Source organism: Corvus moneduloides, chromosome 4 (genome assembly GCF_009650955.1).
Source record: "Corvus moneduloides isolate bCorMon1 chromosome 4, bCorMon1.pri, whole genome shotgun sequence".
Taxonomy (NCBI): Eukaryota; Metazoa; Chordata; class Aves; order Passeriformes; family Corvidae; genus Corvus; species Corvus moneduloides.
Window position 1 is genome coordinate 29,558,784 of NC_045479.1, and position 14,035 is coordinate 29,572,818.

The 14,035-nt window shown below is 39.3% G+C and overlaps 1 protein-coding gene across 1 annotated transcript in view; it reads left to right on the forward strand.

Annotated features, from left to right (window-relative positions):
• Positions 1-14,035, forward strand: part of FGD6 (FYVE, RhoGEF and PH domain containing 6) — a 73,378-nt gene that overhangs the window by 32,240 nt on the left and 27,103 nt on the right. Inside the window, exons 6-8 of the mRNA XM_032106286.1 lie at positions 8,073-8,224; positions 9,013-9,169; positions 9,817-9,904. Of these exons, the coding sequence (XP_031962177.1) occupies positions 8,073-8,224; positions 9,013-9,169; positions 9,817-9,904 (397 nt within the window). The remainder of the gene's footprint in view (positions 1-8,072; positions 8,225-9,012; positions 9,170-9,816; positions 9,905-14,035) is intronic.

Consider the following 14,035-nt stretch of genomic DNA (forward strand, 5'->3'; position numbering starts at 1 on the left):
GAACAATTTACTTTTAGAAATGGTACATTAAAATGCTCATTCTTGGAGTAATCCAATTAATAGCTAATAGCTCTAAAGGTGCATCCATCACCATGGCAGCATATTTTTTTGAGGCTGCAGTTTCTTGACAGCTGTTTGCTTTCTGATAACACCTGCGATTGTAGTACCTGCAGTGTGTTGTACACAACAAAGGTTAAGTATTTAATCTGTGTTTGTGCAGATCAGTCATCTGTAAAACATGCTGTGTTGAAGGTGATATCGGAAATTAATGAGGAATTTTTCGTTTTCTAGCTCAATTTTGTGTGTTTTCTGTCATGTTAGAAATTATATGTGTTTGTACCATTTAGTTAAGTGCAAGCACAGTGGTTTTTTTCCTTGGGCAGTAGAAGTGGTTATATTGCAAACAGGTGCATTGGTCTATCTCAGTCTCTTGAGAAGCTTGTTCTGTGAAACTGGGAACAAAGGCTCTTCTAGATGGTTGTATACAGTCCTGTAATACAGAGGTTTTTTTCAGGGAACAAAAAACTTACCACATCATTTGCTGATTACTCTTCTGCTTTCCTCCTAGTAATTGATTTTCTGATTCTGTTCAAGCTTGGTTTTTAAGAGCTGGCTCAGTCAGTTGCAGCCAATATATAATTTGTATTCAACATGGCTTCTAATAGAGAACTCAATTTTAAATATTGGTTAAAGAAAGAGAGTTGTCCTAGGCAAGGACAACTTTCAAGCTATATAATTTTAAATTACCATAATTTTCAGACATTTAACTTATTTTTTAAAGGTGTCTTTGCTTTTCTTTTCAGTGTACCAGTTTTTTAGGTAATGTGTGCAGTACTGGAAGAAAGGCTGTTGGTAAGGAGGATGCAGGCAAACAGAAGAACAGTGTGAAAAAGGGAAGAGTAGAAAGCTTAGGAAGTCTCTAGGATAAACTTAAAAGCTGTTCCCACAGTGTAAATGAGTGGTGGTGTAGGATGTGTTTTGCTTTTCCTTTATTGGATAACTTGCAACTCTATTCATGACAGTCTACTAGTTTCTAGCTGCCAAATAAAAACTATTAGAAATGTTTTTGTTGGCTAGCAATAACAATCAACATGTATTCAGCCTGTTCTAATAGGGAGGATTCTAGGCTAGGAGCTGAGGAAATACTTTGTCTTTAACTTGTCAGTTGCCCTGCAGCAGGAACCTTGGTGAGTGTCCTTATCAGAGAGGGCACTGGTTTTGAGCCTCTGTGTGTGTGTGCGCATTTTTCACTAAATAAAAACTGCCATAGCTGAGAAAGTTTGCAGACACCCAGTTTTTTATTGCCACAGAGTGGTATGCCTGAGGATTTGTGTGTTTGTCACACACATTATTAAATCAGTTGATTTAATAATGTATTTCTTACAGATGATATTTTAATGTTGATAAAACTATCCTTTTAATTTCATGTGCACTGACCACTTTGGCTTACTACCTTCAGTGTCAGGATTACTAATTGCCAGTCAAGAAACCTCTGAAAAATTTCTGAATTAGAACTTAGATTCTTCCCAAACTGGGTTCTTTTACCCATAGTAAAGATTTGGCTGTCTGGGGGCTGCTCTGTTGCACCTTCTGAGCCATCTATTAGTGGTTTTCCACTTGAAATTTAGTGACTAATTCCATTAGCCATGATCTGAAATGAATAATACTCTCCTCAGAATATTTTACCAATGTCAGCTAAATGCATCACATGGCGCCAAGGAAAAGGACTGTTGATGTAAGAAAAAGCTTTTTTGATTTGCTTCTTCTTAGAGCCTTTGAAGTAGAATCTAAAGCAGTTGAGAAGGTAGGAATGTGATTGCAAGCTCGTTACAAGTACCACTGAATTTTTTTAGCATTTTTTTCTTTTATGTTGACAAAGTCAAGTTAGGTGGAGCAACTCTTCCAAGATACCAGGGTACCAACATATGTGGACCCTGCTGCACACTACAGGTACATCTGACTGCTTCTGTTGAAGACACACTGCAAAATTATAAACACTTGGTGACACTTCTATAAATACTAAACAAGCTGGTCATAACAGAGGTAAGGGACTCACCTGGCTTTGCACACAGCACACAGTCTCAAACAGACACAGCAAATGGGGTTGCTTGAGGCTGTAATCAAACATTAGATGTAATCTTGAATTCTCTGTATTTCTGTTACAATGTTAGTATTCTTTTAGGGGACAAGATTCCAGTAAAATGCTTTTAGAAACTCCTGGAAAAAAAGGAGTTTAAATCAAACTAGCTCTTCTGTATGCATGTTTGTAAGATGGTTCATGCATTGACTCCTGAGAGTAAACAAGGGTTGAGAATATGGGGGAAGTACTATTTTTTTCCCTAAGGACACCTGAAGAAAAAAGAAACAGTGAACCAGGTGTAAAACACAAGTGACATACGAGAAACAAATTCATCACTTCTCTCTGAGTTGCCCTGTGCGTAAAAAGCAACCGGTGTTCCTGGAAAAGGAGTAAGGCAGGATTGGTGCCCTTTGTACTTTGTTGTGGGATTCTTTGGAGATGGTTTGCTTCACATGAGTGAGAGGACCTCCTCAGCAGCACCCTGGCGCTGAGGGTAAGGTGCCTGGCTTATTTGTTGTCATTTTTTTGGTGCATTTTCATTCTGAATTTTTTTCTTTTGCCAAAACCCTCCGCTCTTTTTGTTTTTCCACTCTTTTTGATTGTTTCCTCCCTGGCCACTGCGGGTATAAGCAGCAAGGCTTCTGGTCCAGCAGAGAAACTTGGTTTTTTGAGGTTACTCTTTCCACTGCAAGGCTTAGTGTGTAACTTCTTGCTGTGTGAAAAGAAAAGCTTAGGCCTGTGGGCTTTTGCCTGAGCCTTTAAATCTGCACTTCTGACTTAGACCCCTGTTCTGTCCATATTTGGAGTCTGAGACCAAGTAAGTAGGAGCCTGTCAGGAGGCACCTCTTAGCATTTCTGCAGCCACAAGATCAACCTCTTATTGGAGAAGGCAGATAAGAGGTCAAGCATTAATTTCTATTGTGTGTCCTTCCAGAGATACAAGACTGAAAAATTCTGGTTTAATGTTTCCATTTTTCAGAAGAAATTTGCAAAATTCTCTGTATAAAAACTATATATAGTTTCGTGTATCTATAAAGACTGATGTGTATTGTAGCCAAGAATTATGAAAAATAATAGTAGATTTGGAAAAAGAACGTAATGAAAAATAAAATAGCTATGGCCAGAGCAAAGTTCCGACGTCTGGTTCTGGCTTACAACTGACTTACTGTTTGACTGTGAAAAATTCTTTCAACCTCCAACTCCTTTTTCTCCATCTGCAAAATTTAAATATTTGACCAGTCTGAGGTGAATATGTTGATAAATTTGTTGTCTCTGAAGTACTTTAGAACTGCTGAGACATTTGACAATGAGTTGCAGCTGTTATCTTCTTAGTAAGAAGACTAATAAAAATAGTTTTAGTTTAGAAGGAAATATTGTTCTACTACCCAGCCTATTGCCTGAAATAACGTTCTGGGAATATGCCATGGTCAAATCACTGATTATTGTAAAAAAAATAACTACATGATTTCGTTAAAGACTTAAAATTTTTTTATTACCTGAGAAAAAAGGTGTGGAAGTGCCTGGCAGCTTTCCAAAAGTGATGGCATATGTTTGAAAAATGTCATGATCCACACTTAGTCATAGTCTTGATTAACTATAGTTGCTGTAGTTTAACTTAGCAGTTTATGGGTAATAGTCTGACTCTTGCTAGGAGTGCCTATTTATATTTTAAATAATCTCTTCGTGAAATCTTCTGTAGCTGTATTCCTAAGCAGTCATGTTTACAGTTTGTCACATCTAGCAGCCTGGCTGTCATGAAGCTTCCTCCCCTTCTCTACTCCTTCGCCATAGGGTGTGTGTGTGTGTGTGTGTATTCCTTGAAAAGCATCCAAGTGCAAACATACTTTTTTTCCTTAAATTAAACTGATTATTTGAGCTATCTGCAGGTGTATTTAGCTGGGAGTTGTACCTCAGTGGAAGGGGTTATGACTTATTTTTGCTTTGCTGATGGTATGTTCTGGGAGAACCGATCCAAGATGAATATTGGTTGAAGCTTTAGGACTAGAATACGAGCCTGTGTTTAGAATATGTAGTACTTTCTCTTCCTGTTAAATTTCCAGGAAGTTAATTTCACCCATTTGAAATTACCTTCATTCAACTATTAGATACCTGAAGGTGCACCTGACCCATTCAGCAGTTGAGCCAGGTTTTAGTCTGCTCAGTACCTCTTTTGGTTTACAACTAAAATTGTCCTTTGCTCCTTAGGCTGGCACAGGCAGATCACTGCTGGCTGGGAATCCTCTGATTGGAAGAACTGAGGGATTGTGAGTCAGGGCCTTTGCAGAGGGGAAGTGCATGGGCTGATCACAGATGATTCAGAACAGGGTCAGAATTATTTCAGATATCACACCCCTTTTACTTATTTAAGGAAGCTGCATTGAAGGAGTGGTGGGAGGAAACAAAAGCAGTGATGGTGGTAACCTCCTCAAATATTGTTTAAAAACTCCACAGCTATAGGGGGAGTGTATACTAACAGGATAAATAGAATTCCTACACATTTTCAAGTTGAAAGTGTTTTATCAAACAGTAATTCAGCAACAGTATGTACTCAGAAGCCTTTAATATGCCTAGACTAGATTTTTGTATGGACAAGTACCCAGTGGGAGGCTGTCTCAGCCTAGCATAAACTAAAACTGCTTCTGGTTTGAAAAGAATGTTCTTTCCAGGGATGGTGATGTGTGCTGTTCTCTTGAAGTAGCTGTGTGAAAACAATTACCTTTACCTAATCCCTAAAGATGGTATCAGAAGATTATTATTGGACCAGAATATAATGTAAAACTAGAAACTGTAAACAAGAATTTCAGAAAATGTACAATAGCCTCCCCACTTCTGAAAGGGAAAAAAAAAATATCTTGGTAAGAAGCTGAGGTGATTCAGTATAACTAGCATAATATTTTGGGTTTTGTCATGCAGCATATAAAACCTGTCTAGAGTTGCAAATATTTTTCAGTGAAATAAGCACATTACTTCCAAAGTGTAGCAAATTGGTTTTTGGGTTTGTTTTTTTGTTTTGAGGTTTTTTTAAATCAGTAAGATTGGAGTATTTGAAAGACCCATTTTTAATTAGAAAATCTGTCTTTAAAATTCAGTTGTAATGGATTGCGGCAGTGCTTCAAACAATAATTTCTAGGACAGCCTAGGTGATTGCCTTTGAGCAGGCTGATGAAAGCAGTGCTCTTCAGCAGTTTTGTATAGGACAATGTGCTAAATATGTTTGTAATATAAATCACATCATGCAGGCATGTATCGATATCAGAGCAATGTATATATTATTTGCAAGAGCAATTCTGCTTTTATTAAGCAGTGAACTGGTTTAGGTTTAGAAGGAGCTAAGTCCTGGTGCTTTAAATTACTACTTTTACTGCAGTTTCTAATTTCTAAGTCATTCACCTACTTGCATTAAAAGTTGTCATCTGAATACCTTCCACCCCTTGGGGTGAAATTTCAGGGTTTAGTTTGTAAACTAGCATATTTTACATCTAGTAATTAAACCAGACCTGGTCTATGTTTTGTCCTTTTGGATATGAAATTCCTTTTTCAGAAGGCTTGTTTACCTTCAAGTGTAAACTCTGTTAATTCCAACGTTGTTACATTTGTTTTTCTTTCCCCACCCCTGATCCCCAGGCATGTGCCCTCTGCATTCAACTCTTGAGTTTATCTCAAGATGAACTTGGCATGACAGTTACTTCACACCCACTGCCAGGTTAAAAATAAATCTTAATATGATTACAGTGACAAATGCATAGTCAGTAGTGAAGATAATTTAAAAAAAAAAGAAAAGAAAAAGCATTGAAGTTTAGCTCTAGTCGTTTTGCAGGCTTTTGAAATTTGAAAGGTTCACATTATCTTTCTTCCCTATATTTCCTCTCTGCAGTATTTACTCAGTTGTGGAGGGGGACTCAGGAGGTGATGAAGTAAAGTTTTGGTTGGCTGTTTCCATGATAGAGCCTTTCATGGCATAATCTATAAACTGTGATGAAGCTCATGGACTTTGGGTCAAGCTAGTTGAAAAACCAAATCTGTATTTGGAAAACGCCCTGCAGACTCTTTGAATGCTGTATCTAGAAGTTAAATAAATGCTCTTAACTACAGCTGACGTTCCTGTGTTATCTAGTGGTGCTTAAACCTGGCTCCCTGCTCTCCTTTTGTTGTTTGGTCAGGGGAAAGCCTGGGTTGTTGATTATGTACAGACAAAACTGCTTTGCTTTTCATCGTGCAAGTAGCCTTATGACGTTCAAACAAAATTCTTGTCTCGTCCTATGGCAAAATACATACAGTGTATTGTATTGTGGGGGCGGGGAAAGAATATTATCATAATATGATGATGCATTTTGCATGAAGCTCTCTAGAATGCCTCATTTGAGCTTTTGCCATTGTAATTCCATGTATCATTTCAGTGTTAAGCAGTGCCCCAGGGTCAGAAAAACCCCTAAGATGCAGCTGGTAGTTAACCTATGTGTCACTAGTCTGCACAGAGGATGTAAACCAGAACATTTCCATATGAATAACGCCATCTGTTTTTTAACTCCCTTTCATTTAGTTCTCAGCCTTCCCCTGTTAGAGCCAGTGCCCTGTATCTCCTTACAGTTTCTTGTCAGAACTGCCCAGTCACAGCCTTCATGACCCAGAGGGTCACAAACCAAGAAAGCATGTCTGGAGCTCACGTTGCCCAGAGCTGACGTAATGAGGAGGGAGAGCAGGGGAAAGTTGAGGCTTCAGTTTGAGAGACCCTAAATAGTGCCAGATGCTGGACTGACAGGATAGCTAGTAAGAACTGTAGTAGTAGACCTGGGGAGGGGGAAAAGGAGGGACTAAGTTTTTTTTTTTCCTCAACCTGAGGATCCTACAGGCTTTCAAAGGCAGGTGTAGACCCCATGCACATTTAAAATACAACTTATTATTGTACTTAGAACATTTTGTTGGTCACTTTTTCAGGATACCTATAGATTGTGCATGTGATATTAGGTTTCATTAACCATAAACTCCAGAAGAGCTACTTTGGATTAATTTTCTTTTTTGCCCAAATTCAAGTGAGACACAGTAATATGTAACACTACCTAATTTGTATTTTCTTTTTGTCAGTTAAGACAGTGTTGTTTTTCAAGTGAAATGCTAGATTGCTAAACTTTTTGAAGGATTTGTTTGCTTTTGAATAGGGAAAATACTTTGTATAATGGATCCTAAGTTTCAATCTTGGCCATGCTGATTTGTGTGGGATCAAGATCTTTAATTTTAAATAGTTTAATGAGGACCAGTGAGTCTCAGCTCTGTCCTGTTGGGAGCTGGTTATAGCATAAAAATGCTGTAAGATCCTTCAAGAGTAAGTAGGGTTCTCCTCCTCACTGTAAATGTTTCAAAGGTACCAGGCAGTGTTGGTTTTGATCATTGCCAACATTTGAAATCTCACTATTCCCATGTTGTTACAGTATCTTTTTGTTAGATGTTAATTTTCCTGTATATAGAAGAGCTGCTACATATAGCAATTTTTTTTGACCCTACTTTTTGTCAGAGAGGAACATCTTCCAAAATGGCATTTGTAGATGAGTTATGAACACTAGGATGATTTTTGAGTAAGATACTGTGATTGTGTTAGCTGATGTAACGGTTTTGCTTTTTGACTTAACGTGTTTGCAAGAAGACACTCAAGGCTTCCAGCAACCTTGCAGATACAAGCCTTGTTTAGCCTGCCTTAGTTTCCTCATAAGTAATACCAACACATTTCTTAAGGGCATGTTGTAAAAATAATGAACAACTTCTATATTATGCATACAGGAGCAAGAAAGTAAAGCTCCAGTGTCAAACCAGAGGGATTAAGGCAGTCCCAGGGGAGTAAATTGAAGCTGCAGAAAAACATAACCCAGATGGTACCCGCCCAGCCTTTGGTAATAGGGAGCAGTGCCTGGAATGTCTGCAGTGAGAACTCCGTTGTCCTCTCTGTGTTGGTGCTGTCACTCATGGCAAGGGGGGTTCTGTCCTCTTTGTACTCCGGCAGGATTTCCGGGATGCTGTGTCGCACGCCTCTAGGCAACTTGGAAAGCCAGTGATTGAGGACAGAATCCTGAATCAGATCCTCTACTACCTACCTCAGCTCTACGAACTCAATCGGGACCTCCTGAGGGAACTGGAAGAGCGATTATCTCACTGGTGACTATCAATAAAGGGATTTCACTCCTTTGATGTTGAAATTTATCTGGGGGGCTTGCTTATGTGACTCCATGTGATCATGGTTTGACTCGTTTGTGTTTCATGTACCTTCCGAAATGTCAGAGTTTACTTTGGAAGTACAGGAGATGATTTTTCATTTAGATGTGCTTTTTTTGTCATTTAGATGCATCCCAAAAGGTCCAAGAAGGCATGCCAATACATTTTTGTGGCAATCACACTTTTTATTTGAAATTTCGTTTTTAATTGAAACTTCTGGTCTCTGCATGAGCATGAAAAGTGCACTGATTTCATTAGGGAAAAAGGAGGCTGTTCTGAAGACTGGTTTGCATTTTAGCAGTAGTTTAGATTTATTGATCAGGCACAATGCTGATTGATAGCCACAATGCCCTTGAAGACCATTCTCAATTACCACTGGTGGGTGGAGCTATACAAAACCTACTGACAAGGCACTGCAATGGGGTAAAGACTTGCTCTTGAGTTTGAAGTTTGAAGATCAATTTCCTCAGAAATCCACCTTGAACTAAAGTGTTCAAACAGTTCAAGACCATTTTTAAAAGGCTGTGTATTAAGTGGCTGTATTAGTGTGTTGACATGTGCCTAATAAGGTTTTCAGAATAGCAACTGAGATGGGTGCCTATCTGCTGTAAGCTTTTTGTTCAGAACATAAACTAGCACATCTTACTCTGTAAAAGAGAGATGTTTTGCTGTAGGGTTAAGATGTATGCTATTTTTAGCTCTAATTGCATCTTTTTTGTTGTTGTTTCTAGGCTCGAGCATCAAAGAATTGCTGATATATTTGTTAAAAAGGGTCCCTACCTAAAGATGTATTCAACTTACATCAAAGAATTTGATAAAAATGTTGCATTATTAGATGAACAGTGTAAGAAGAATGCAGGATTTGCTTCGGTAGTCAAAGACTTCGAGGTACTGTATTTTGTAAGATATATCCTGTTTTGTGACTTTTTAGCAGTTGTGATCCTCCACTTTAGAAACTGTCCTCAATTTGTTTGTGTTTTGGCGGTGGGTTTTTTGCTGCAGTCTTGGCTTGAGACAGGAGGACAACAAGAGGCCTTTTGAAGGACTTGATATTTCAGATTCACGTTATTTTGAATGCAAACTCAAGATAATTAGCATTTTTGAAGCATGGATCTTTTAATTCTGTGTTTTCTTTAGAGGTGTGGATTAATTAAAAATTTGTAGTGAGCACTCCTGTCTTCTCTGCCTTTTTGCCTAATGGACACTGACAGCGATCAGAAAGGAGCATATTTGCCCTTGCTGTCCTGTTTCCTTTATTTCTGGGAAGTTCCACCTCTCTTCCTCCTATGTCAAAGCACCTGTTTAGAATCTACAGAGTATGAGTGCTTACCCATGTCCTTAACGCACGGGTAATTTTGCATGCTGTCTTCCACATGGAAATGCTTGCTCTGTAGTGTGGTGCTTAACGCTGTGTGGCAGTAGCACTTTTCAAAGATAAAAAGCTTATCCAGTGTAATCAGTTTGTAGGCATGTTTTCTTTTGCTGGAACCTTTGACTGCTGTGGAATTGTTACTTATTTTGGGCGTTTCTTTCAGATGAGCCCCCGCTGTGCTAGTCTGGCCCTCAAGCACTATCTGCTCAAGCCAGTTCAGAGGATTCCCCAATACAGGCTCCTGTTGACAGGTACAGTCAAGCTTTTTTGCAAGCTTAAGAAGCCAGTCTTCACAGCCCCAGGACACCTGTTTTCAGACAGTTGTATCCGTCTGTAAAGTGTATTTATCTGACTTCAGATATGTGAGGCTTTCTTAAAACATGTTACAATATGTGAAGCTCTTTTTAAAACATGGCATGGGTTTAGAAGCTTTCCTTGTTAATATTGATCGTGGTAAGATAGACAAGCAAAGTCCTAATATTTCCAGCACTGTGGTGTGTTCTGATGGTAGATTCAACAGTACATAGAAAACATGAAACCTGTGGTGGTTTTTGCTTGAATCTGTGATAATAGAAGCCTGTCATTTCGTTAGAGGCTTGGAATGCTCCTGTTCTGCTTTGGGTTTTGCTTTTTTGGTTTCTTTGGGGGGATAAGGGTTTAACAAATGAAAAAGGCAGTATGGAAAATTGGAGCAAGGAGAAAAAAGATATCTCTGCAACTGTGAACTTCTCTAAGTAGCTCCTCCATTTCTCCCCCACCCAGGTGTTTTGTCTATAAAATCCATTCCCTTTTAAAGGCAAAACACATGTTTTTAATGCACACCAGTAAGTGCTTAAACTTGCTACCAGGGCCAGTGGAGGAGCTGATTAGAAACTAGAAAATCTGGGCTCTCTACTTTGCTCTGGCACTGGCATGTTTGGGTGACCTTGAGCAAGTCATCTCCATGGGGTTTTTTGTCTGTAAAGGGAGGGCAGTGACAGAGGCCTCCTTTGTGAAGTATTTTGAGATGTGTTTTGTTGTAAGAGGGGGATGGCTCCTGTAAGGATTTGGAAATACTTAAGGCATTGTTTTTGAGAGCCATTGCTTCTTGATGAGCAATTTAAAAATAGCCTCTGTTTATGTAGTAACTGCAAAATAAAATGCTCTGTGACCTTTTTTTTTTGGCTCTGTAGCAGCTCATTGGCATTTCCCCAGCAAGTACTTAGACTAGTGATGCTGTGGTAGATACAGACTTAAGTGTTATAGAGCAGTTACCAAGTTTTACCAAGTTACTAACGTTGACTTTTTCATTTTAATCATCTCATTAAACTCAAGGTGTTGAAAAAAGGGGGAGAATTCTTACTAAATGGAATACTCTATAGGGGACAGTATTAATGATACTTAATTGATGAAATCAACCCATAAAATGGCATTTGAGGACTTGCTTTATTTTAAAAGGATACTGACTTAAGGCGTGATATAGCTTGTTACACATTTCAAAATCAGCAGAGCCTTGGGTAAGTTCAAAGGTTTTAACTGAAACAGAGTTTAGCTGAAAAGAGGATCAGGACGTAGCAAACACCGTTGTTAACATACACAGCATAGCGAGAGATGTCAGGGTTGGATGGCTCTGAAACAAATCTCAGATGCTGAGGGGGAATTCCTTGTGATGATTAGCTGCCACTGTGGCTTGGACAGACTCTTTTAGACCTGAAAAAAAGCCTCATCCTGTGCTGATGGGGTTTATTGTGGGTGTCCCCAGTCTGCAGACCTTACTGTGGCTGCCCAGCCTTAAATACACCTGCAAATGCTGTTGAAAGGAATGGGATTGCTGCTGGCAAATTCAGAAAAGTAATTTTCTCTTGTTCTGTGTGAACAATAAAAAAGATCAGGCCAAGAATTTAATTATGCTGGGGCTGGAGAGTGTTGTTTTGGATCTGTTTCATTTTCAGCCTGTTCAATCTATCATGCATGTATGCTGTCTTTGAGTTCTGACTCTTCCACGTCTCTGTGGATGACCTATCTGCTTAGTTACCCTCCAAGAGCTCTGTGTGAGATTGAGCAATGCCTCTATAAACTTGTGCTATATGAACATCTGGAGGACATGCAAAACACTCCTATCTATTGTTGCAGTGGGTGAGATGTAGCGATGGAGCAGCTGCCCAGGCTGCAGACGGGGGGATCTGTGGGGAGGAGGGCAAGAGCAGCGGAATGAAAATAATCCAGGAAACGAAGCTGTCAGGCCTGAGTCAGCAGGGATTTCTTCCTATTTAGATGTTCTGTGTCAGTGGGACAGCTTTGTACTGGTAACCTGCTGCTACTCGGTCACATCACAAGATTGTTGCTGTGCTTTGAAGTGGAGTTACTTTTGTGCTAACAAAAGCAGGAGCAGGTGGACTCAACCAAGGAGAGGCACAGCTCAGCAGTGTTTCTGTTTAATTATACAACTTCTCCAGCCCAGTAAGTGGACTTCCACTTCTTCACATACTGGCCCTGAGCTCTATACGGTAAATATTACATAGCTTATGGGGGAGGTTAATTAGAGGCCTCTGATTTCTGAGAGCAATGAAGGAGAGGTGATTCTCTTCTCCCAAAAACCTCTGATTTGAGTAGATGGCTTGAAGACTGTGCAATATGAACAGGCTCTTGATTGTCATAGGATAAGCCTCTCTCCTCTTTTTCACAACATAAGGTTGGCAGAGAGTGTCTTTTATTATCCTTAACAGGGTTATAGTGAGGGGAGGCTGAGTGGGATGAAAAATAAGCCTTCTTGCACTCTGCAGCTTTGCAGGTTGGAAATAGAGTTGTCAGACTCAAGGCCAGTTACATGTTGTGGAGCAATTGCTTTGCGTTTAATTTAATTACATTAGACAACCCAAGACAAAAAGTAGTTAATGATGCAGAAGATAATTTTAAGCAGAAGAAGTGATAGCCACTGCCCCCAGCAAGTGGGAAGAGAGAATGAGGGGCTGCTGTCAGGTAGAAGTAGGCATAAGGAAATTTTCATAACAAAAACAGTACTAGTGTGCTTTTATGTTGATTTTTGTTGTGTTTTGAGGTATCCAGCAGAATTTAGAATTTCTGAAGGTATGATTAAGGTATTTCTAGTCTGAACAATGAAAGCACATTTCAGAGGGAATTTTTTTTTTTTTTGGCAAAGGCATTAGATGCCATTTCACCTTAATATCTAACTTCTGTTTTTATTTCATCTAGGAATAGTTTTGCAAAATTTTTACTGCAACATTTTTCATGTCTGTGAAATCAGCTTGTCTGTAGAGCTTGTGCCAGTACCTCCAGAAAGCTGTTGTAAGCACAGAATTTCCAGTGTGTATTCACAGAAGAGACTAAAAATATCTGTTCTGATGCTTCTCTGAAGCTGAATTTTAGCTGTGAACTGAGGTCCACTCACTAGATAAAGAGCATACTAAGATGAAAATTACCTATTCATCACTTTCAGGATTTTACAGTTCTAAGTTTTATTGGCTGCTCCAGTTTTGTAAGATAAAGGCTGCCTTCTGTTCTAAATACAGAATTTTAAATGAATGCAGTTACGTTAAAATCTCGATTTTCCCTCTTCTTTTCACTGATTATATAATTTAAAATGCTAGAAAATACCCATCCAAAAATGTGTTTGAGTGGTGGTGTTTTGGAAAACATGTTATAAAGCAAGAGTATGCCAAGAAATAATTAGTTCCCATCTTGGGTCTCTGGTTTTATGTTTCCACTGCAATTACTTTGCATGTTAAATCTGATGTCTTCATGTACCAGGGAGAGTGTCTTAGAGTGCCAGCTGTACATTTGCAGATGAGGAAATTATACCCACCTTACCTCTTGTTCCCAGCCTGTAGAGGTGAGTGTGTGGTTTGGGAGCCTTATTTCTGTATAAGCTGTAGGGACTCGTTTTTTATACTGGGAGATTCCCATTGGAGTCTTTTGTGCTGGCCCCAATGAAGATCAAGTTGCAATTGTAAAGCTTTAATTTGTTGGCTTAATCGTGGAGTCCAAAGAATGCTCTGCCTCAGCAGCATGGCACAGCTCCAGCTTGAGAGACCATCCATCCTCAGGCAGGGCAGGCGGGGGCAACTGGTGCCATATTCGAGACAGGTTCCTCCAGGTTAAACCAAGTTAAACCCAGTACGAGCTCTCTCAGTTCTTTTCAAAATATCTCCTGTTACTTTTTTTTTCCCCCTCATACAAGCCTCTCACCAGCATAACCCAAGGTGAAGCAAGATTTAACTTTTTTTAAAATGGAATATATGTCCACCTAAATATTGCATTGGAATGTCTGGTAGCTACTACAGCACAAGATTTTGAGGGGCATGAAGGATGCGATATTGATGGAGTACAGCAAGAGTAGTGTTGGTGCCGTGTCAGGCTTGTCTTAAAAGATCACGTGTTAACCA